A 24,075-nucleotide genomic window follows, 5' to 3' on the forward strand; every position below is an offset into this window, starting at 1 on the left:
TGGTTGTTTTGGGGTTTGTTTTGTTTTGGGGTTTTTGCCCCCCCCCCCCCCCCCCCCCCCCAAAAAAAAACAAAACAAAAAAAACAAAAAAAAAAAAGTCACACACACACTTAAGAGAAGTTGTTATATTATTTCCAAGTCTTACTCTCCATCATCGACTAACATCTCCTGTTTCCCTGCTGAAGCACCCTTTAGAGCACAATGGCCATTTAATTCCAGGCCAATCCCTCTGGCAGAGAGTTGGTAACAACTCAAAAACCTCACAGGTCCGTTCTGAATGTTTAACATCTTTGCTATTGAACTCTGTGCTCCAAGGATCTGTCCGCCAAGACTCTTGATGGCAGCATTTTAAAAACATTCACATGTCATAAATGAGTAAAGTAAAAACGATGACCAGGACCTTACAATCGCAACGATGGATACATGGATGCAGACGAACACCGATGCTCTTTGAATTGAAGATGGACTTCGAGGATATTTTTGTTTTTTCTTTTCTCTCTCTTTTTCTTTTAATTTTTTAAATATTCTGCAAAATTTTAAAGATTTAAACACTTGGAATACATTAGTTATATACTACTCTTTGAGCAGCAAATAAGTTATGAGTGATCATTATGTTGGTCAAAACAAATCAAATGCTATTAAGACTTCATTACTATCCATGTGTCTTATCCTGAAAATGATTAATATCTGCTGATAGTCTCAAATGATTTTGATTTTGTTTGATTAAAAATATTAAAATGAGTAAAGATCAATACTCAAAAGCATACATTTCCCTGACAACAAAAACAGAATTGGAATCAGGAAAACAAAAGCAACAAATAGTTCAGATATTCATGGAAATAGCTGAATACCCTGCTTTTACTTTTTAGCAACATGCATAACCCGGCTGATGCGTGATTTGGTTTCACACAGGTGCAAGTATTCCATAGTCTGATTTCTGCATCTTGCTTTTAAGTTTTTAAGATGCTGACGTTTGAAGTTTGCATTTACCCCTGGCAGGTTACAAGACGGGGCTTAGCAATACATATTGGTTGCATTTTTCCCAGTTTAACATGTGACTTTAGAAGATAAGGGTGTTGATCTGCAGCTGCTTGTGAATGAAACTGTTGTTCAGTCGTTTTTTTTTTTTCTTTTAATAAGTGAACTAAAGAGGAGACCAAAAAGGCTAGAAGTAAATATTACAGTGATGGTATGTGCTCATCTATTGTGTGAACCAGTGTATAAATGCGTACAAGCACCTAAAAGCCATATTAACAGGAGAGGGTGTTTTTTTTTCTGTGTGGATATGAATTAGAAAATATGAGCCTAAAGGAATTGATTGTTATAAATGTCACTATCGTCATAGAAGAAACTTGTCGGTGTAATCAGAGTATCAAATGCAGCTCTAGATAATTGTGTTCTGTGGCAGGATTGGGTGGATGGATTCATGGACAAAGTGACATAAGCAGACATGAACGGGAAAACCTGGAGAAAAATGGCAACTACAGAAAAGTTAACGGACCGCAAATTAACTTGGCGTTGACTCATATAATAGGACAACAAAACAACCAGAAACAACACAGTGATGATTGTAGTCTTTTGTGTCTGTGCAGGCTGCTTCTTACACTTATGTGCCAAGCAGAAACACTATTTCTTAAAGTGAAGAAGGAGAGGAGGAAAAAAAAGCGGGAACTTCTCTAATGAATGTTGGCACACACAAAAAAAGACTGTAGACATTTTGGATTGTTGGTAGTGTCCCAACAGGGTCCCAGAAATTGGTAACTCGAGATGATGTCCACTGTTGTGCAGTTTCCCTTTGATTTGTGTTGAGCTCAACAACAGTGACTCTACATTTAACCCATTCATTATTAATTTCAATGCATCGTCACTGAGCAGGACTCACGTTTCCCTTCAGATTCTTGGATACAGACATGTTGGTAAATGAATACTGGGATGAAATCATAATCTTTTTTCTTTTTTTAAATTTTTGTTGCTATGCTGAGGTTTTATTAAAAGGTTAAATTTTTAAACATTGTAATACTTTCAATTAAAGCACTTAGGCATAGCTTGAGTCACCCTGTGGTTTTGATCGAGTGAGAAATGTAGAACAAACAGGTTACAGCTCTCACATATGCGCACTAACTTAACATCGTAACACACGCGCCTAATTTTGTTTGACAGATGCGTTCTGCTGAAGTCGAACCCTGCCCAGTACGTTATGGCACGCATCTAATTGTTAATCACATTTCGTTTTGTTTCTGTATTAAAAATCACATTTTCACATGAATATTTAGCTTGCAGCACCGACCCTATGCAACTTTTGCACATGTCTGTTATTGTACCACAGCTTAACATTCCCCCCCCTCCACCCGCAGCGACACATTGAACACACGCACACACACACCTTCACTTTTGAGTAGTGAGATGTACATTTTTATATATTGACTTTGCAGCCTTAGTTTAATACATTCCAGATAATTTGAAACCTATTTGTACTACTTGTCACTACAGGTAGCCGTGTTGTCACATCTTCAATTTGACTTTTATTTGTATTTTTTTTTTTTTTTTTTTTTTTTTAAAATGGATTACCGTGTCATGCTTAGTGCCTGAACTTGTCTGTTTTCCATTTTTAACTTGTGTGTTATTTATGGTGTTTTATGAATGACTTTATTTTTTTCCTCTCTTTTGTAGCAAAATCGTTTCTTAATGCCTCTGTTTTGCTTAGGAAAGAGCAGAGCGCCTAATCGGGGCTGGAAGCAAACATTCACCAGCTGAACACTGAACCTTTGACTGTGGCTGTTACATCTGTCTGATTTACTTGCCAGTACAGTATCTGTAACATATTCAGGACATGTTGGGTTAAATTCACCAGTACAATCTAGAACTTTACATTCATTTAAAAACAACCTAAAAAATAAACCCCCACTTTTTTGTTTTGTGTTATTAAAAAGCTTTTTGCACAAACACTACTCCCAGTGCGCCATCACAGAAAGCTAAAGTCAAGCACTCACCAAATTCTGCAGCTGTACATGAATCCAAACAGACACAATGAGCTTGGTAATTTTTTACTGTAAACTACTAACTGGCGAAAACTATTAAACACATGTAACCGTCACGTTCATCAGTGCTCATCAAGCTCTACCAGTTATACAACTAATAAACGTTATTTAACTAATTCTAGGATTTTATGTTGCTTTGATTGTTGGTTCTTTCTATTAAGGAAAATGTTTTCTGTTGAATTTTATTCCTCTTGGATTGTGTCATGTGGTTGTCGATGTAATATATGTGTAAAAGTGTTGCACAGAAGTAATCGCAAGCAAAATGGCATATTTGTGCAATTGATTTTATTTTTATAGTATTTAAACAGTTTTTGGTGACAACCAGATGTTTTATTTTAAAGTCGGGAGGGGGGAGGGGTCTGTAAGGGGTTGTATCCATACTGTGGACAGCTTGTTAGATTCTATGAATGGGGAAAATGTCTACTAATAAAATCCTAATGTTAGCTTTGGGACCCTGTCTGGTTTTTCTTCTTCTTCTTCTTTTTTTTTTTTTTTTTTTTTTTTTTTGAAACATGCATGAGTAAGGACTGACTTTGCACTCCTGTAGCATCCCCGGACACATGATGCTTACTAGTGGGTGTACATTTAACTGCAGTGGGCTTCTAACTCAGTTGTGACAACCTACTCATGTAAGACTGTGTGATCCAGCTATATTACTATCAATGATGATATAACATCGTTCTCAAAAGTAAAGATGATATTGTGCGAGGAGAACCTGCGTGGTTGCAAACAAGTACATTTGTTTAAAAGTCAGACGGTTACAAAAAAGAAGTTAGTTTATAAATGACATTTTTGCGCAGGCATGTTTCCTTGCTCCCTGCAGCACAATACAAGATGACTCTTCCTAGTGGGCGTGTTTAACTGGGGATTATTTTCACTACTTTTTGAGCGCTGACAAGTACAGCGTTAACTCCAGTGGGCTTCTAACAGCAGTCATGACATCCTACACATGTAAGACTGTGATTCAGCTGTGCGTGGAGCCAATCACAGGAGATGTTGAGAGGCTACAATGGGGAAAGACACCATACACGATTTAAACAAATCATGAAAAAAAAAGTGCACGTACTGTAAAGAAAACAAAGCAAAATTAAAAGGCTTTAAAAAAAATTATTCCAAGTGACCATTATTACTGGATGTCCACACAAGTAAATTTTTTGGCTCTGTCGTGGAAAACATTACCTGTATTTGGGGTCTTTTTAAACGTTAACATTTTTAAATAAATTTGAGTCACAGTGAACATCTAGGAGGAAATGAAAATGATTTGATGGTGGTTGAGCACTAAACAGGCTACTGTGCAGATTTTATGAATCCAATGGGAATTTTGCATATGTGTTTTGCGTGCAGAGTGAGAACATTTATATGCAAATATAAGTGAATAAGACCCATTTTCTCTCAGGTGCAAACATGACAATTGAAGCATTCCATTTTTCTTTTTAATGACTTGCATTTAAATTTTTCCAAGCAAGGCCTCCATTTAATTGTGCACATAGTGAGAAATACCTCTAAACTTTATTTAATACAAACAAATTCAGGTATAAGAATATGCATAAATCAATTATGTGTGTACACACTGTTAGTAAATGATTCGAAAAACTAAACAAAACTGGGTTTAAAGGGTTTTTGTGTGTGCGGCGTGTTTAGGGAGGCTGACAATGCCACAGAGAGAGACCGAGTCAGCGCTTCTTAGAAAACAACAGCCTGGGGACTGGCTTCACTCGTCTCCTGTTTAAGCTGAAAATCAACAGGCCTGGAGAAGTGAATTGCATAATTTTGCATCTTGAGAACATCAGCGGCATCTGCAAGGTCCAAGCTGCATGCCACAACTGCCGTTAGAAGCCTGCTTCAATGATGTAGCTGTCAGCGCTTAAGAAAAATCTCTGCAGGTGCCCACATGGTTGCATGGATGCACATGTTCATATTCCAAAAACAAGATGGTAATACTCCAAATATTGAAGATGATGCATCAAAGCAGGGATCAACTGCCGTGCCAAGTTATGAACGATGGATCAGCTCAGTAAAGACACAGAAAAGCAACAGCTTTAAAAAAAAAACACAAAGCGTAAACACATTTTTAATGTATTTGTTTTTGTTTTTTTTTTATTTATATTTCCTGATTGAAATGTATTGTAAGGTCATAATTTGTCATTCATCACATTACATGGCATGATGCACCAGGTCTACTACACCCATTTACAGGAGGAATACACGGAAACATACACAAGGTTTTACAATGGGGAAACAGGAAGTTTAGCTCATTGCACTTACAACAGTGAATGGAACACTTTGTACTCATTTTTAGGCTCTCCACCTTTTTCTGTATTTTATTTTCAACCTTTTACTTCATTCAATTGCATTATTTTATAATTATTTTAGTTTTTTTTACACACACATTTCCATTGTCCGCTTCACCCTCTCCCCATCTCCATAAAATCCCCCCCACCCACCCCAAAAGTCACATGGAAGCCAGGATATTTTTCCCTTTTTTGATTTTGATGTTCTCATTTTACAAACACGACATGTATAGAAACTCTACACAGACCAATATGTTTATTTTTTCTCATATCCGAATACAACTTTTTTTTTTTTTTTTAATGAGTTTTAAACAGTCCGCACGAGCCAGCCACATACGCACAACGATGCATTTTGTCGTTTTATTGATCAAATCAACATCTGATCTTGTTCGTTATGTTCTCTCGTTGTTTTTATACACGAGTAGCACGAGTCTGGGCAGGGAGTTTCCGGCTTGCATACGCTCCAGCTTGTGTTGCCGTTTTTGGTGTGCAAACGCCTCTCTCGTGCCTCTCGTGCGCGCGCGTGTGTGTATGTTTGAGATTTACATGGCATTTACATGTTGTTGGTGTCTGTTTCAAAGCGGACTCTAGCCGGCTCTCGTGTGATATTTACACTGAAAAAAAAAACACGACATGGCAACCCGTGAAGTGGGAGGTCAAAGGTCGAAGGGGTTTGTGTGGTCAAAAGGGGGTGGGGGGGAGTAGTTAGGTCGGCTTAGGGCAGGTGTCCAGGTCATGCACTTGTCCTTTTTTTTTTTTTTTTTAACTTTAATGATTCATACAGGTAAAAGGTGACAATAAATGATCCCTGATGGTTTTACAGTGAAAGATGGACTCTCTCGTGGTTTTATTTGTTTCGGCATTTAGCTTCTTTTACAGCCTCTCACCCATGAAACATTTACACACACTATACATTTTATATATATATTTGTGTTTTAAAATCGATCTAGGGTCCTACTATACGCTCACTGTCTTCATGACCAACAGCAAGACCAGTGGTGACTGTTACTACACTATGCTCTGTACAAGCACTGCATGCTACCTTTTTTTTGGTTGAGAGCACACCCCCGCGGGAACGCACGCACGCACGCATACACACACACACACACACACACACACACACACACACACACACACACAGTCTGGATTTCCCAAAAGCATTTTAAGCTGCATTTAAAGACAGCTCAAACAGAGACACTGTGTTTATAACTCTATGTGGCACTCTGTGGCACGTTCACGCCCAATTCAGATACAGATCAATGTCACAAAGGGTTAAAGGTCCAGATTGTCTGACTGTGCATAAATGCAGCTTTATTGCTGAGACGTTTCAGATTCAAAGACACGTCGCAGATGTGGTGGAAGAAACCTCTCGTTTAGCTTCACGTCTGTAAATCTGCCAGAGTTCTCTATCCAACTACTAGAGTTTTGTTCCAAACGGTCATTTGAAATAACATTCCTGCTGCTGGCATTGAGGAAAAACTCCAGATTTTTCTGTTTGGAGGAAGTCCCTACAGCAGATTTCATTCACGATTTGGAACACAACCCCTCAGAGTTCTATGTATCTCTAATATTGTTTACATTTGTGCTTCAAACGCCATTGAAAAACCCAGCTGTGGCTTGGTTATTTTTGCCCACTGGTGATTGCTGTGGTCTGAACAGAAGTCCATTGCATTCCTGGTTATAGACGCACACCACGCAGAGTATAGACAGAGACCACGACTGGCTAGAGGGCAGTAACAGGATGGCTTTCTTCAATGACCAGTATATTAGTATAAAAGCCCTTGCTGCTATGCATATTTAAGTCACCTTCAGCGGCTGGAGCAAAAAAAGAAAAAGAAAAAAGAAACCGCCACGAACACGTTTTCACAGTTCCTGGGATTTATGTGCTCCAAATATTACAGACTCTCTCTGACTGGCAGCAGCCACGATTTCACCGGTGTCGTAAGCGATTTGCTTTCACTGCGCCTGCACAAACACACCCATTATTATCTGTTGTCTTCTGAACATCTCCGTTGCGATGCTGCCTTTAATGTGTGCTTTCCTGAGGCAAAAGTGATTGAGGATTGTTTTATTCAACATTTTATTTGATTTTTTTCTTTCTTTTCTTTTCTTTTTTTTTTAAACAAACTTCCAAAAACATACGACATACTGTACAATAGTGGAAGTTGGTATTAACTTGGGTAACGTTAAACTCTCTCTCATATTGTTCGTTGAAACCTATCTCCGAATCTTTTGTTGGTGAAGTCACCAATCCGACGGCAGCGTATCCGCGATCTCTTCTGTTTGGGTTACACACACTTAATGTGCAACTTAGAATGAGGCTGAAGAACCGTGGTGAAAAAACATATAGGCGACTTATGTACAAACAGTTTCTCATCGATATATCTATAAATTTTCAACCTAAATCTTTCTTTTTCCTAATGCCAGCTCGCTTTCTATACCCGCTCCGTATGATAAAATAAACTCTTACATAGACAAATCATCTATAAATGATAAATGTTTCAGAAAATAAAAACAATATATACATATACTAGCTTCTTGTCAGGCCCTGCTCAAATAAGACTTAAGGTATTTATAGTTAAGGGATACTTTGATACTGCATAAACCAACTCTTTAAATCTGGATTTCAATAAATAGATTCTTTTATAACTTGCTCTAATAAGCTGCTACCAGTGCAAACCAAACACACACACACACGCACCCACACGTACGCAAACTCCCCTGTTTCACTGCTTAAATTCATTTAAGAATGCTTTGAATTGTGTTTAACTTCATAGCCTACAGCAGTTTCTTTCGTTAAATATAATCTATAGGTTTTTGTAATAATTATACATCTGAACTTTAAATTGCTATGTCTATATCCTTTAATTTTTGGTGCTTCATTATCTGAAAAAAACAAAACTACAATTGCACATTAGGTAGCTAGCTAATAAGAATTCTGGGTCTGGTTATTAAATTAAAAAAGGGAGACCTTTTCTTCTTTACCCCTGAGCAGACACTTACCATTTTAGGGAATATATTGAAGTATATCATAATCTGTCTCTTATAATCTGTTAATTCTCTATTTTTCCTTTATAAAACTGGATTGCTTGGATGCGTTCATGACAACCGGGATTTTTGAGTCCCTGCTAAATAGTTTTCAAATATCTGCACCTGCTGCTCTCTCCTTCCATTTCAGCTATTTTTTTTTTTTTGGTTTGTGTTCATTGGTAAGCAGGTTTTGACTCTTCTCTATGTGAGCTACTGATTGGCTGGAAAAAAGAAAAGTCACTTTGTATAAAAATATGAAATTGCACACTTCACTTTGCCTAACATTTGATAGAGAACAGCCTGATGCATCTAACTCATCAAGCAGCATATTTTGTTCAAATCATAGGTGTAATTTCCCAGCTGCCATGAATACATCTTTGGTTGCAGAACGGTACCCCAAACATTTAGGTTAACATGAAAAAAAAAGAAAGATCCGTCTTCAGATTTCCCTTACAATTAACCAGTTTCATACACAAATTCACAGAATCCTCTTATATTAATCTACCACAGATATCAAAACAAATGTGATATGCAAAAAAACACGTGTGACTTTCCCCCCCTCCCCCCCAATCTGTGTGTTTCACTTGCCTTTTCCTCCTCGTGATTTTCCAAATATGATTCATTGCATAGAACGACTGGAGATGAGAGGTCGCCTCTTCTGCCCACCATATTTGTCGTGATTAAACTCGTGGTTGTCTTGTTTTTTTCAGGGGTTTTTTTGTGTTCCTTTCCCCTCCACATTAGATGATGGTTGTTAAATACACGCATACAGAACCCGCACACACGTACAAACATTAGGAACAGAACGATATAGAGGTGACTGAGGTTTTCTGCGCCGGGAGGCATGCGAAGGTTCCCAGCGAGCGTTCACACAGACAATATACAGCAGAAGTTGGTTGGTTCCATTTAGTTTTGCTGAGGGCCTCGCAATGATTGGCCTGACAGAGTACATTTTGAGTACCTTACCACAGACCCCACAATACACTGCAGGAGCAACAGCAGGGTAACACTGACCTGAGAAGATTCCTTGACAGCTGGCAGTCTCAGAGAGAGGGTTTTTTTTGGGGGGAGGGGGGTAGAGTTGTCGATGCCACCAACGATAGAAAGTTAAAGGTGGTGGGGGGGAGGCAAGTGACTTTGTGTGACACAACCAAGTGTGTTAATTTCTGGTTCTTCAGTCACAATTCTTTTCCCTTTTTGACACCATTTAGAGTGTGCTTTCATGTGCACATTTGACAGAGTGAAGGCGCATGCTGACAAAAACTCGAGTGCGAAGAGCTCGGATGAGCCTTTTCCAGCCTCCCTAAAAGGAGCGTTGAAGTGGCCAGGAAGAATCGTCCTCGGGCACAAACAACTCCCCCTTCCCCTGACTCCCGACGGGAAATGACGTCAAGTTCAGCTCTGCCTCAGTGTGTGGACTGGTCTGCTTTTCGAGTGCCTCTGTGCTGCCCTGCAGTGCTTTTCGATCAGACTCCAGCTGGCTTATGTAGCAGTGTAACACTCCAAAACAGGTTACTGCCGGTCGGAGGGAAAGATCTGGGCGGACTTGTGGTGATCAGGCAAACTCCTGCTCTCTGGCACAGCAGTGTAAAGAGTGAATTTTGCGGTACTTTTAAGTCAGACATCGGTGGTAAGTTAGACAGACGGAGGCAACACATTTCTATTCCACCAACTCTTGAAATGACACATGATTGTGCTCTTTACTTCATCGCCTCTTGCCCTATTGCTTTTATAATTATTCACAATAAATAAAGAGTCAGGAAAAATCAACTGGAAGGGGGTAAAAAAAAACCAATAGAAAATGAAAAATAGAAATGAAAAATAATATCACAAAAAATTATCAAAACAATGTCAATTTAAAAAAATAGAAATTAATCTCTCTGTGGCCAGTGTTCCAGCTGATGTTACTACATAAAAAAAAAAATCAAAGGATGTGACGGATGATGTGTTTACAGGATGTCATAAAAAAGTATGCCACTGTTACCTGAAAATAAAACATGTAAAAATGATTAAGGCGATACTGGTAACCTGCAACATAAAACCAGGCAAATTAAAAAAAAATAGATTAGAAAACTAAATAAATCAAAAGAAATCAACAAAAGTGACAACCACCTACGACAACACGAGCAGTATCCGAGAAACAAATTTTGCGGAGATTGCCACAAGCACTGCAGGCTAATATTGTCTTAATGGCTTTGCAATGGCTGGTTAAAAAATAAATAAATAATCCAACCATTTATAGCTTCATTCTACATACCGAACATAACAAACAACAACAAAAACACAATAAAAGTAAATGCTCCTCTTATTCCCGTGGCCGGATTCTTGTGTGTTGCTTCAGTAATCTCTCTTTTTCGTTACTGTTTATGTCGATGTGTTTCCAGTGTCTTTATGGCCTCTGTTAAGTAACGATGAACAGTGTAAGGTCTTGGATATAAAGTTCCATGCATTCCAAATTTCTTTTTTTTTTAAATCCACTTCTTTAAAGACATGGCGAGTTGTGGATCGTTTGACGGGGACTGGAAAGAAAGAAGAATCAGCATTCAAGAAATGCAGAGAGGTGAGGAAGAGGGAACAGTTCCGATCTGGAATGTAGATAAAAACAGAGCAAACCGTGGAAAGAAATGCATGCCAACACGCTCCCTCTGTGTCGGCCACGTCATTGTCATCGTCTTATTCATTCAGAGAGACGTTTCTGTTTCTTCATTTTGTCAGCAAACAAGAAGTCTTTAGTACCAGAAAAACCTGCAGTTCTCCAACGGTTTAATCCATTTGCCCCACACTTTTTTACTTCAAAAAGAGACGGAAAAGAGGAGAGAGGGGAGTTTGGTTGATACTTTTCCTTGTTTTAGCAACAAGCAAAGGACTATGAATGCAAAGATTCCTGCATGCCACCAGCTTGGTAAAGCCAGCATTTCCTATACGCTGTTAGCGGGAATGAACATCAGCCCATGACAACAGAACTGCATCACCCATATACACCAACCATATTTCCGTCCACTGATGTTAAATCTACATGGAGGGCCTGAGTTGGTTCCACTTGTCTCCCTCAGCTGTGGAGATCTCCAAGGAAAACCAAAAGCAAGGACCAATTTTAGCTCCCAGTTGCTCTTTTGGATTTGGAAGAACTGTGGGTTGGTTGGTTCAAGGACTCTGCAATATTCACATCTGCTTCTTTGGCTGGGACTGCCAGATGGATGAAGAGACTCCTTCAGAAGATGGATCCTGGCTTGGATTTTATCTAAAAAAACAAAAACAGAAAAGGAATTTTATCAAAATATAGAACACACCCCGTTTGGTCTGGTGTCTCTGTATGTATATGTTCATAAAAGTCTACTGTTAGATGCATTAGCAGTGGTGCATCATTTGCTACCGCACCAATATAACCCACTGTAACTTTGCTTCACCTTGTAAAGCTTATTTCTTTCACATATGTACACAATAACAACTATTTACAACATCACAGCTGCTGTCCTTTTGACATAGAAGGCACAGAAGGGACAATGGATTGAGTCCAGATCTTTTGTGTGAACAGCATCATAAACTATAGACAAGGATAAAGCAGAATAGTGTTTCCCTGTGGTTATACATTTTTAAATGTTAAAGACACACAGACATTAAAGGAATTAGTCTACACATTTGTACTGATGTCCACTAGAGGGAGTGTTAGTCTAAGAAATAGACTGCCGGTCTTGCTTGTTGAACAGATGCACACAAACACACAAGCACATAATAACAGTGGATAGTAAGCATGCTCCCTTACTGTATGTCTGCACATTAGTGAAGCAGAGGATTCTCACGGAACAAAGCTAATAATACTGTAGCAATAATTTAATGCTCAGTGATTTTGCTAAATAAAGTCATCATTCTCACCAATTCGTGCTTACAGTTTCTACGTATTTCACTTTTGCAATTAAATTTACGTCACACCTGTGAGATTGAGGTCTTTCATTGAGAAAAAAAGAAGTAGTGCTGAGTCTTGCTCAAGAAATCCTGTTTTCATTCACTCAGAACTCTTTCCTGTTTCAGCCTTAAAAGTCAAAGCAAATGACAAAACACTCAGTTTATATGCGCAGCACAATGTAATCAATTAAATGCAAAACACCTGCATGTTCCAGGCAATCCCTTCTTATTTGCATGTTCAGAGGAGAGAGGAGTAGAGGCAAACAAGATATAAGCATCACAGACGCTCAAGCCACCTCAGCTGGTTCTTTTCACTGTGGAGGACTAGCGGCTCAACTCTGAGTCTTGACTGAATGGCCAACCTTCTCACCCTTTGGCTAAGAAAGACCACAGCCACCCATTGGCGGAAACACATCTCTGCTTTTTGTATTCATGGTGGTGACCGACAGTTCGTGTCCGCAGATGAGGGTATTAGTATAGATCGATCGGCTTCACTTTCACATTCAGCTCTCTCTTCCCCACAACAGATCTGCATCACTGCAGACGCCACACCAATCCATCTGTCACTCTCACTGAGATCCTACTACTGTGGGCAACAACTCCCCCTAACCTGGGGTGGGCACTACACTCTTTTCAGCCTGAGAACCATAGCGAGGTGCTAATTCTCACTCTCGCACTCAGCTGCAAAGCGCTCCAACACGAGCTGGAGGTCACTCGGTTACATCGACAAATTTTCTGGTAGAGTCCAAAACCCAAAGGGAATGGGTTTGACTTATTACTGGCCAAAGAGGCCAGATACCCCATACTCCTGAAGCACTCACCACATGAACCCCCGAGAGATGTGATTTATTGCCTTCCCTAGGTCTACAAAACACATGCAGGGTAGTTGGACGAACTCCCACACACCCTTAAATATCCTCAGGGGATTACTAGCTGGTCCAGTGTTCTGTGACCACAAAGAAAAGCGGCATTGTTTTCTCCTGAATCCAAGTCTGACTAACAGACAGATTCTCCTCTTCAGTACCCTGTTGAAGGTTTTTCCAAGGAGGCAGAAGAATGTGAGCCCTCTCTAAATAGAGGGATCCCCTTCTTGAAAAGGGGCAACAGCCCAGACCTCAATTCAGTGTTGCAGAAGCATGTCAATCAACAACATCCAGAACCTTAAGGAACTCAGGTGGAAAGTCATCCATCTGACAGGTATGGCCAAAAGAGGCTGTTTAACTATCTCAGTGACCTCATCCCACTCACCCCCAAATTCAGCTTCCTCTGTAGAAGATATGTCAAGCATGGCAGGTTTTTAAGTAATGTTACCAAAATATAATGACTGGAGCATCTACATCATCTGCAAATCAGATTAGCATAACAACAAAGAAGGTTTCATGTTATTTGAAAAATGCAAAAAATTAACTCATGCAATCCATGAGCTCCTTTTTGTAAGTGATAGTACCAATACAAATGTATTTCCCTAAAAAGAAATGGTATCAAATGCATATTTGCACAATTACTGCCTTCCAGTTTTCTTTTCCACTGTGCCTGACCCAGATTAACTGCTCCAGCGTGCCATATATTTATATGTTTCCCAGCGCCAGACTTAATCTGTTCCAGTGAGCACAGGCACCCAAAGGGCTGGTACACAACTCGAACACACAAACAAGGACAGTGACTCACACAAAGATGTATTAGTACGAGCACACAAAGACACACTGACTGAGTAACTGGACAGAGGGAGGAGACAGAGAAATATCGTGGGATGAGGGGACACTATGTGGCCAAAGGTATCTACACACATATTTCTATTTTGGTCTGTTGACTGGTTGATGATCGCTTCAGTCCTTATTATTTCAGATCGGGAAATTTGAAGACTTAGGTTAAAAAGAAATCATATTTAAGAGAAAGTGAGTGTTAAAGGAAGGCCCTTTCTTGTGTCAACGTGGCAAACCAGCGCAGGATGAGGGCCACAAAGAAATGCTTCCATGCTCATAGGAAACAAATAGTTTATATCATCAAGAACGTTTAGGCTCAAATGAAAGATTATCAGGGACTCAAGCAAGTATCAGTGTGGCCAACCTATTTAGTGTTCTTGTGGCTCAATGGGAGCAAACCCCTGCAACCAGGCTCTTTCCAGAAGACTGGAAGCTGTTTAACCAAGACATGAATCCACATGGTTTTGTCATGAGATCGTAACATAGGATTTAAGTAGTTTTTGAGTCAATGGTAGCTATGGAAGTACATTTGACATTTAGCAAAGAAAAAAAATGCAAGGGTTAGATAGCAACAACTGGGAGAAAAGAAAAGCAAGAAATCAATTATTATTATTTCTCCACGGGTGTTGGAAATTAGACAGAGCAGTAACAGAACAAGAAATAGGAGACTTCTACAGTTGATGGAGAGAAAAGAAAAGATCTGGTAAAAAGAAAAGCAAAAATGGGAGCACACACACAGAAAAAAGGGACAAAAAATGTCTGACAGCAGGAGTAAAATGTGGGAGGAGAGAGACAGATAGAACTCCCTCTGCAGCATTCAGAGTCATGTGGTGTGTGGCTGCAGAGCACACACACATGCATGCACAAAAAGTCTCACACGTATATGCAGTCTATAGGCTCATTTTATTATCTTTTATGGCACACATGCAACACTGCACATACCCTGAGCAACAGTAGCAACATCAATGCCTGCTCATTACCCCAAGTTGCTACATCTGGTGAGAATTTCATGTCAATAGCACTATTTCGAAATATTTACTTAAAAAATTGGATCAGTACTTATTTGATTATGAAAGGCACGAGGAGCTGGGATGGAGGTGGGTTGCAAAGTGGCTTGTAGACATGCAATTTTGAGCAGATCAATTGGATGTGTGAAAAGCGGGTCAGGTGAGCCATCAGCTACTTACACTTCAACTGTAGCATGTAACTCGACTTTGTGGTCTACCTAAATTAACTCTATGATTTTATATTTGGTAATGTAATTTTATGCATATAAATACATGGTTAAAGTTAGAGAAAAATGTATGGTTACACTATAAAAAAGCCATAAAAAGCAGATGCCATTATTTAACCAAAACTACAATATCCCTCTAATATAGTTTTAATATTTTTTTTTAACTAAATTGTTTCCATCAGTGAACAAACAAACAGAACTGTGACAGTAACTCTGGCTGGAATAGTGCAGTCATATAAAGTTATTCAGTAATGTGATTAATATGTGATCTAAAAACAGATGTCTGAAATTTATACACAACACATACTGTTTAAAACACTTTAAGTACTTTTTCACTTACAACTATTGGTATAATTGATTTATATTTAGGTAGTGAGGTTGTTACACCTTCTGACTTTTGTGATGTTGTCATCAAAGTATATATAAAAAACTCCCAAAATATACCTTGGCCTTTTTTTTAGATTCTGACGTGCAGTCATTGTGCAATGTCATCAAAACAAAGGAAAAAGATCAAGTATTTAGGCAAACATCTCATTTTATTAGTCTCACTGTCTCACACTGAGCGTTGATCAAAGACAAACACTGATAACGGGTTAGCTAAATTTTGGAGCGTTAGCTCTCTTTGGTTCATTGAGCAACAAAATGAGCTGCCAACCGTATTCGGATCCTATTTGGAGTTTGATGTTTTGTTGCCATTTCATAAATCAGTGCAACAGTTTTAGAACAAGGCTGAGCTGACAGCTTTCAAGGTGCAATCTAAAATAAACCAACTGGTTTTAAGCTTTTTGAGAAACAGACAACGCGCAGATAATCTCCACACGACAAAGGCTGTATTATGGATGCGACAATTTACAGATGTACACATTTTGTGTGTGATATATGTAATATATATATATGTAAGACTGCGTTCTTCCATTTGCGCAACATCTCTAAAATTAGAAATATCCTGTCTCAGAGTGACGCTGAAAAACTAGTTCATGCATTTATTACTTCCAGGCTAGACTACTGCAATTCATTATTATCAGGATGTCCAAAAAACTCACTGAAAAGCCTTCAGTTAATCCAAAATGCTGCAGCAAGAGTACTGACAGGGACTAGAAAGAGAGAGCATATTTCTCCTGTTTTGGCTTCCCTTCATTGGCTTCCTGTTAAATCCAGAATTGAATTCAAAATCCTGCTCCTCACATACAAGGTCTTAAATAATCAGGCCCCATCTTATCTTAATGACCTTGTAGTACCATATCACCCTATTAGAGCACTTCGCTCTCGCTCTGCAGGCCTACTTGTTGTTCCTAGAGTATTTAAAAGTAGAATGGGAGGGAGAGCCTTCAGTTTTCAGGCCCCTCTTCTGTGGAACCAGCTTCCAGTTTGGATTCAGGAGACAGACACTATCTCTACTTTTAAGATTAGGCTTAAAACCTTCCTTTTTGCTAAAGCATATAGTTAGGGCTGGACCAGGTGACCCTGAATCCTCCCTTAGTTATGCTGCAATAGATGTAGGCTGCCGGGGGATTCCCATGATGCATTGAGTTTTTCCTTTCCAGTCACCTTTCTCACTCACTATGTATTAACAGACCTCTCTGTATTGAATCGTATCTGTTATTAATCTCTGTCTCTCTTCCACAGCATGTCTTTATCCTGTCTTCCTTTTCTCACCCCAACCGGTCGCAGCAGATGGCCGCCCCTCCCTGAGCCTGGTTCTGCCGGAGGTTTCTTCCTGTTAAAAGGGAGTTTTTCCTTCCCACTGTCGCCAAAGTGCTTGCTCATAGGGGGTCATATGATTGTTGGGCTTTTCTCTGTATCTATGAAGCGCCTTGAGGCGACATTTGTTGTGATTTGGCGCTATATAAATAAAATTGAATTGAATTGAATTGAATTGATAATTATTGTTATTATCACAACAGCGACTGACATACCACAAAGCACTTGAGGAACTTGAGAATCTGAAAAGAAACATTTTACAGGGAGGCTGAAAAGATCTTGATGGATCAGTTAGGTAAAGTAAAAAGTAACTCACTGTCTGGCCTGTCAGAGAGAGCGGTGTATTCTCTCTGCCAGTGCATGCTCAAGCTGGTAATATGAAGCATCCAGAGGATTTCAGTCCTTGTCGGCTGCAAGAGGAAGCAGGAGTATTTTAGGCATCTTACAAAGTACATTATATTGTATGTACAGGCATTTTTTTTTAGTCTTTGCACATTTGTCACACTTACATGTTTGAGATCATGAAATAAATTGTAATATCAGACAATGTTAACATGAGTTCGAGAGGTCAAATGCACTGCAATTTCAGAAAACACCAGCAGAAAGTTTAAGCTTTGTAAGTGTTGAGTACTCACCAGTTTGCTCAGCTCTCCTCTCTGTTCCCCGCTCTCTCTCTCTCCTTTCTCTCTCTCTTTTAGTAAAATAAAAGCAGGGGGAACACAACAGGTTTTTCTGGTATGAGGCCTCATGGCTGTTTGAATAGTCCTGCAGACACACAAATATTCACTTTGAAAAGTCAGCATATCAAATTGCTAGTGCTACAAAAAGCAGTACATTAGCTTACAAATCCTTCAGCAGGAGAAATTATGCACTGGTGTCTGCAGTACATACAAATGCAGAAATCATTTTAAAACAAATACTATCTCTTCCAAATCAGTTGTCTCAAGTCTACAGCTCCGGTGGTCGTAGTGAGCGCAGCATATGTACATTCAGCTGATAACCTGCTGCGTACACAAACAGCCTGTGTGATGCAAACTGTGGGTCATAGTAGCAATTAGCTGTCATTGTCACTGTTAAATTCTCACCCTGCTTTCAAAGAGCAGCAAGAGGACCAAATATAAATTAGCACTAACACAACGGCACTGAGACACAGACTGCTCACACACTGGTTCATGAACACACTGGCTGTTCTGTGTAAAACCATTACCGCCCACTCCCCACAGCCTACAAGAGTCAACGCATAACATGCTCCAGCTAGCTGTCAAAATCCCACCAGACTTTGAACTAGCAGCATCTTGCAGAGTTATTTTTATACCTAATGTCTGAGATGCACTCGTCCACTGAAGACAAGGAGAAATCTTTCCAGGTCTTTGTACATGAATCACTGACCAAAAATACAACTGCTGTCTGATTGTGTTGTACTATGACAATCAAGAAAAGCGTGCTATTTTTGTTATTCTTTTTTTCTGTCTGTGCTTTTTATAAAATGAACTGTGCAGCGACAGGACAATAAGTGAAAGAGAAATTCTATTATTTACATCTTTTATACATTATCTGCTTTATCTTATGGATGTGTGTCTTTGTAAAGAGCATATAGGAATGAATAGGAGCAAAAAAAAAGGGAAAAAATACCTTAATCTTAGCACCTCAGAAGAAAGAGGTGAACTTCTTGCCAAAACCAGAGATTGCTGGAGGAAAGTGGACAAAAACAGGGGGTTAGATGAATATTGCAGATTTTTCTGTGGGTTATTGAGCAATAAAGTAAAATTGAGTTGTTAAAGTTTCTTTTTTCTAACAGTTATTTATACTTTATTATCCTTTTTATCGTAATCAGTTCAGTACTAGATTACAACCAATTTTATTTTTAATGCGCTCTCTCTGTTTTCTGCTGATTCATTGGCGTTACCTTCTCCCAGTTTGCCAGCCTGCTCGGCAGCTCCTCCAGGCAGGATCTTGGAAAACATGCCTTCTCCTTCCATGCCTGGCTGACCTGCTGCAGCACTGCCAATACCACCAGGTCTAGGAGCAGCTTTGGAGCCTGGACAGAAATACAGCGAGTGGAAGAAAAGGAGAGGATGATGGGATGTGGGAGAGGAAACGTGGCCAGAGACAAAAATACGGAAGAAGACTGAGAGTAGAGGAGGAATCTATATTTGTCCAGATTTCATATTCGGTGGCACCTGTTAGCAAATATGAATTTTATGATGGGATCTGGTGTCTGGTGTTGTGTGTCTATTCACCGAGCTTTAAAAATTAGGGCAGTAGAAGAACTGCATCGCTCATCAGTTGCCTTGTTCTGCCCTTTAAGTTTGCTGATTTATTTGATTTATTTGCTTGCCTGCAGCTGTTATTTGGTCATTAGGTCCCCTCGGATAGACCTACATAGGCTTCCTGTTTGCTGATTTCCTTCCTTTAGAAAAATTTGCTTCATCCCATTTTCAGCTGGATCTTCTATCTACTCATTCGTTGAAATGTTTAAATAATTGATTTTCCAACAAAATGGCAATTTCACAAAAATATTAATTAGCCTTTGATGTTCTGCCCCAAAACAGCACCAATCCAGGTGCTATTTTTAATTCTTCTTCTTTCGGTTTCCCTTTTACGGGTCACCACAGCGGATTATCAGCCTATCCTCCATCTCACCCTATCCTTATCATACTGTTCTTTCACACCAACATGTCCTTCCTTCCTACATCCATGAATCTTCTACGTGATCGTCCCGTATATCCACTAACCCTCCTCTGCACATGTCCAAACCATCTTGCTCAACCTGAGCTGTCCCTCTGATGTACTTGTCCCTCCTGATTAGTCCCAATGAAAATCTTAGCATATTCAGATCGGCCACTCCAACTCGGCCTCCTGTCTTTGTGCCCAAGCTACTGTCTCCAAATCATAGCAGGTCATAGTGGCTCCACCCACTTTCTATTGCTTTGGCTGGTTGACCCCAGGTATTTAAACTTTCACCTTCACTACCTCTACTCCTGGAATCTTCCCATCACAACCCTATATTGTGTCTTGCTTCTTCTGGCTTTCAGTCTCCTCTACAGTGTGCACTTCCACCTCTACATACTCTTCTTCCTGCTCCCTACTCTCACTACAAATCACAGTGTCATCAGCAAACATGACTCCAGTGTCAGCTCATCTGTTAAGCTGTCCATTACCACTTAATTATAATGTTTTGTAAGGTTATTTCTAAAAAAAAAAGAAAAATGTGAATTTTCTGAATTTAAAGTTGAGCAATTAGATTCACATGATTGGACTAAAAATGAATGATTAAAAATGAAGATGTTTTTTAAAAAATCTTTCACTGTCCCTCGATTTATCCATGTATGAAAAAAGATTAGCTGCTCTCGCTTTAAGGTCATCCTCTCTTCAGTATAAAGACAGAAGGAAAACAACTGTCTGTAACCAAGTTTTAAGGGCAGCGACCTCAAACTAATGATCGATTCAGTATTGATTCATTTTAATAGAAAGTTACTAAAAATGTTAGAAAGGAGTAAAAAAGCATAGATATTATTTTGCGAGATGAAGATTAACACAAATACTACTATACTATTACCTAACTAACACATTATGTCGTGACTTGGCATATTCATGAGGAATTACTGCCATGGAGTGACAGCCCTCCTGTGTGTTTTTCCACTGTTGGATTATCTGCAGATTAATCTCAGATTAGATGAAAGAGCGCGCAGTGGTTACATAATTCAGACATAGTGGGAAGCAGTTGGCAAGTCGTGGAATTTTGGGATTCTGTGTGTTTTGTGTGTGTGATGAGTGTACAGTACCTATGCCTGTGAGCGGCGGCTGGGCAGTCTTTGAGGCCAAGACAGGTGCTGCTTTTGCTCCAATAGCTGTTGCTGGAGGTGTGTCGATCTTGGGCTGGAGGCAGAGAGAGATGGAGAGAGGGGGAGAGAAAAGGGTCAAAGTTGATCCATTTAGAAATACAGACATCCCATGTTTACCTTCTTTTCACTGCAAAAAGGTTGGAAATAGAAGACAGTCAGGGAAAAATGTCTGTCATGTATTCACATTGCTGATGGCAGACAGGAATTGGAGGAATGTGGGATTTAGTTCTGTTTACTTGAATAAAACTTGAATGAAAGAGTGAGACAATAAGAGATAAAAAGAGAAGAAGACAGCTGAAGTGATAGATAAGAGACAGAGAGACAGAAGCAAGACTGGAGAGAAAGCTGCTCCCTTATTGTGTTGTATTGTGACAGCTCACTGAATGATGACTGACTGAATGATGACTTTCAACACTGTCAAGTGTCAGTCTAGGGTTTTCTCTTGAAAAAAAGATGGAATCTCTTCTGTTAAGTGGGGTTGATTCACAAACCCAGAAGAAGAAAAAAGGGAAAAAACATATCTACAAAGTCAATGCACCCTGACATTGGTTGTTAAAGTCCCTGGAGCCCTCCTGGGAGAAAAGAACACTCTTTTGCACTAATTTGAACTGTCTCTTTTTTAAGGGGACAAATGGACTAAAACCACGCACTGGAGCTTTTTTCTTTAACTTCTCACCCTGACACACTGATCAGACATAACATTATGACCAATGACAGGTAAATACTAATAACTAATAAATATCTCTTCATCATGGGACTTGTTAATATTAGGGTGCAGGTGAGCATTTTGTCTTCAAAGTTGACGTGTTAGAAGCAGGAAAAAACGGCAAGAGTAAGGATTTGAATGAATTTAACAAGAGACAAAATGTGATGGCTAGACGACCAAGTCAGAGCATCTCCACAGCTGCAGCTTTTGTGGGGTTGTTCCGGTCTGCAGTGGTCAGTATCTATCAGAAGTGGTCCCAGGAAGGGACAGTGGTGAACCTGTGACATGGTCAAGGGCAGCCAAGGCTGACAGATGCATGTGGGGAGCAAAGGCTGGCTCGTGTGGTCCAATCTAATGCTGGTTCTGATAGAAAGGCGTCAGAATACACAGTGCATTTCAGTTTGTTGTCTATGTTGCTGCACAATCACAGACCAGTCAACTGACACGGGGTCAACTGACACGGGGTCAGTCAACTGACCCCGTGTCAGTTGACTGGTCCATTGATGGTTCTTTCACCACTGAAAGAACCATCAATGGATACGTGAGCTCACAACTGGCCCACAGAACAATGGAAGAAGTTTGTTGGCTCAGTCTGATGAATCATGTTTTCTTTGACATCACATGGATGACTGAGTGCGTGTTCATCGCTTCACAAGGGAACACGTGGCACCAGGATGGACTTTGGTAAGAAGACAAACTGGTGGAGTAAGTGTAAAGCTTTGTGCAATGTTCTGCTAGAAAACTCTGGGTCCTGCCATTCACCTGGATGTTATTCCCTGATGGCTGTTGCCTCTTTCAGCAAATGGTTTAGGGATAGTTTGAAGACCACAACGAGTTTCCGGTGTTGACTTGACCTCCAAATTCCCCAAATCGAAATCCAATCAAGTATCTGTGGGATGTGCTAGACAAAACAAGTTCGATCCATGGAGGCCCCACCTCACAACTTACTGCATCTTAGTGTCGGATACACACACAACACTCCTTCAGGGGTCCCTCGACAGGGTCAGGGCTGTTTAGGCAGCAAATGGGGAACCAACGCAATATTAGAGAGGAGGTCATAATGTTATGCCTGATCAGTGTGTTTAATACTTTTAAAACCCCTGGAAAGAATTACTACTAACTACCAAAGTAAAGTTTTATATAAAGATGCTTCATTTCATTTCTTTTCTTTTCATTTTTTTATCTTGACTTCTGATGTTGCTGTCAATCAAATCCATATTTAATCCACTTATTCCCTTAGCTCTCATCTATGTGACACAAAGTTGCCAGTACTGGAGCTGAAAGGTTCAGTTGATTTATTTGAATCTGCTGTGTCATTGTGAGCAGTTTGAAAGTTTCTGTGCTGTTGTGTCCCTCTCCCTCAAACCCCCACCCCGACACCCCACTGCTCTGCATTCAACATCTGAGAACTAAATGGACAATGGCCTCAGGAAAGATACACACCAGACCATTTCTGATATCCATCACAGTAACAGCTTGGATTATCTGAACACAGGAAATATGAACCAGTGTTTGGATCCCTGTCATTTTTATCTTTTATGATAGACTGGCTCCTCTGTTTTCTGTATTTAAAGCTACTATTTAAAGCAATCCATAAATAAACCTGACTTCAAAGACAGTGGACTGTTATTTTTAATCCCAAAATATGCTGCATCATTTCCATTTCATTCTTTTTGCTGCTGCAGAACATAGGTGATGCATAATGGTGCACAATGCAGCATACAGAATTTCATTATTTACAGCCACTTAATCAATGCTTTTTAATTACATAATGGACCCAACATAAGAGTGCAAGTGAATGAGTTCACACGCTGAATAATTATCATACCGCAATTTTTTTTTTTTTTTTTATGGTTTCCTGTCAGAAGCATTTGCAAAACCCATCCCTGCATAATTTTGCATCAGATTTTATGAACAATTTCACTTTTCTTTTTTCCTGCTGACTTTATACTAATGTACCAAAATGAAAATCATGAACACCATTCAGCTCTGTAAGCACATTATGAATGATTCTGGGGTAGTAATAACCGGCACGGTGACAGTGGCTTTGTAAGCTTGAAAGTCATTCATATATTTACTAAAGATTGAATGAAGAGAATCTCTGAACTATCTCAGGTTTTGGGTTAAATGTCAGAGTGAGATTTTTTTGCTTCAGCTAGAACAGCGGTCCCCAACCCCCGGGCCTCGGACCGGTACCGGTCCGTGAGTCGTTTGGTACCGGGCTGCGAGAGTAGAGGCTCAGGTGTGAAATGTATGGTTTTCAGGGTTTTTATCGGTTTTCAGCGTTATTTTGTTATCGTTTTTATTGTTAACTCGGTTTTCCTGGGTCTTTTCACGTGTGTTATGAATAAATCTTCTTTTTTTCGGTACCGGTACTAGTTTTATTTTGTTGTATTTATCCGCGACACCTTAAAGGCCGGTCCGTGAAAATATTGTCGGGCATAAACCGGTCCGTGGCGCAAAAAAGGTTGGGGACCGCTGAGCTAGAAAAATAGATTGACATGGATTTCTGATTATGGAGGAAATGCAGGGTGAGAATAGATTTTTGCACAGAGACTTTACGAGAGAATTTTTTGAGCATCTAGCAGACAGTGAATCAGCTACGCTGAGTTATCAACTGCCTC

At 39.7% G+C, this 24,075-nt stretch overlaps 1 protein-coding gene across 6 annotated transcripts in view; it reads right to left on the reverse strand.

Moving 5' to 3' along the window:
* Positions 1-2,520: 2,520 nt before the first annotated feature.
* The window catches only part of bsna (bassoon presynaptic cytomatrix protein a), a 127,534-nt gene continuing 105,979 nt past the window's right edge, over positions 2,521-24,075 (reverse strand). For all 6 annotated transcript variants that reach the window (XM_085144847.1, XM_085144850.1, XM_085144846.1 and 3 more), the window contains 6 exons: positions 20,686-20,779; positions 18,807-18,938; positions 18,533-18,588; positions 17,536-17,665; positions 17,217-17,310; positions 2,521-11,600 (listed from right to left, as the gene is read on the reverse strand). In XM_085144847.1, the coding sequence (XP_085000973.1) occupies positions 18,548-18,588; positions 18,807-18,938; positions 20,686-20,779 (267 nt within the window). In that variant the 3' untranslated portion in view covers positions 2,521-11,600; positions 17,217-17,310; positions 17,536-17,665; positions 18,533-18,547. The remainder of the gene's footprint in view (positions 11,601-17,216; positions 17,311-17,535; positions 17,666-18,532; positions 18,589-18,806; positions 18,939-20,685; positions 20,780-24,075) is intronic.

The sequence above is a fragment of the Neolamprologus multifasciatus genome, chromosome 20 (assembly GCF_963576455.1).
Source record: "Neolamprologus multifasciatus chromosome 20, fNeoMul1.2, whole genome shotgun sequence".
Classification (NCBI taxonomy): Eukaryota; Metazoa; Chordata; class Actinopteri; order Cichliformes; family Cichlidae; genus Neolamprologus; species Neolamprologus multifasciatus.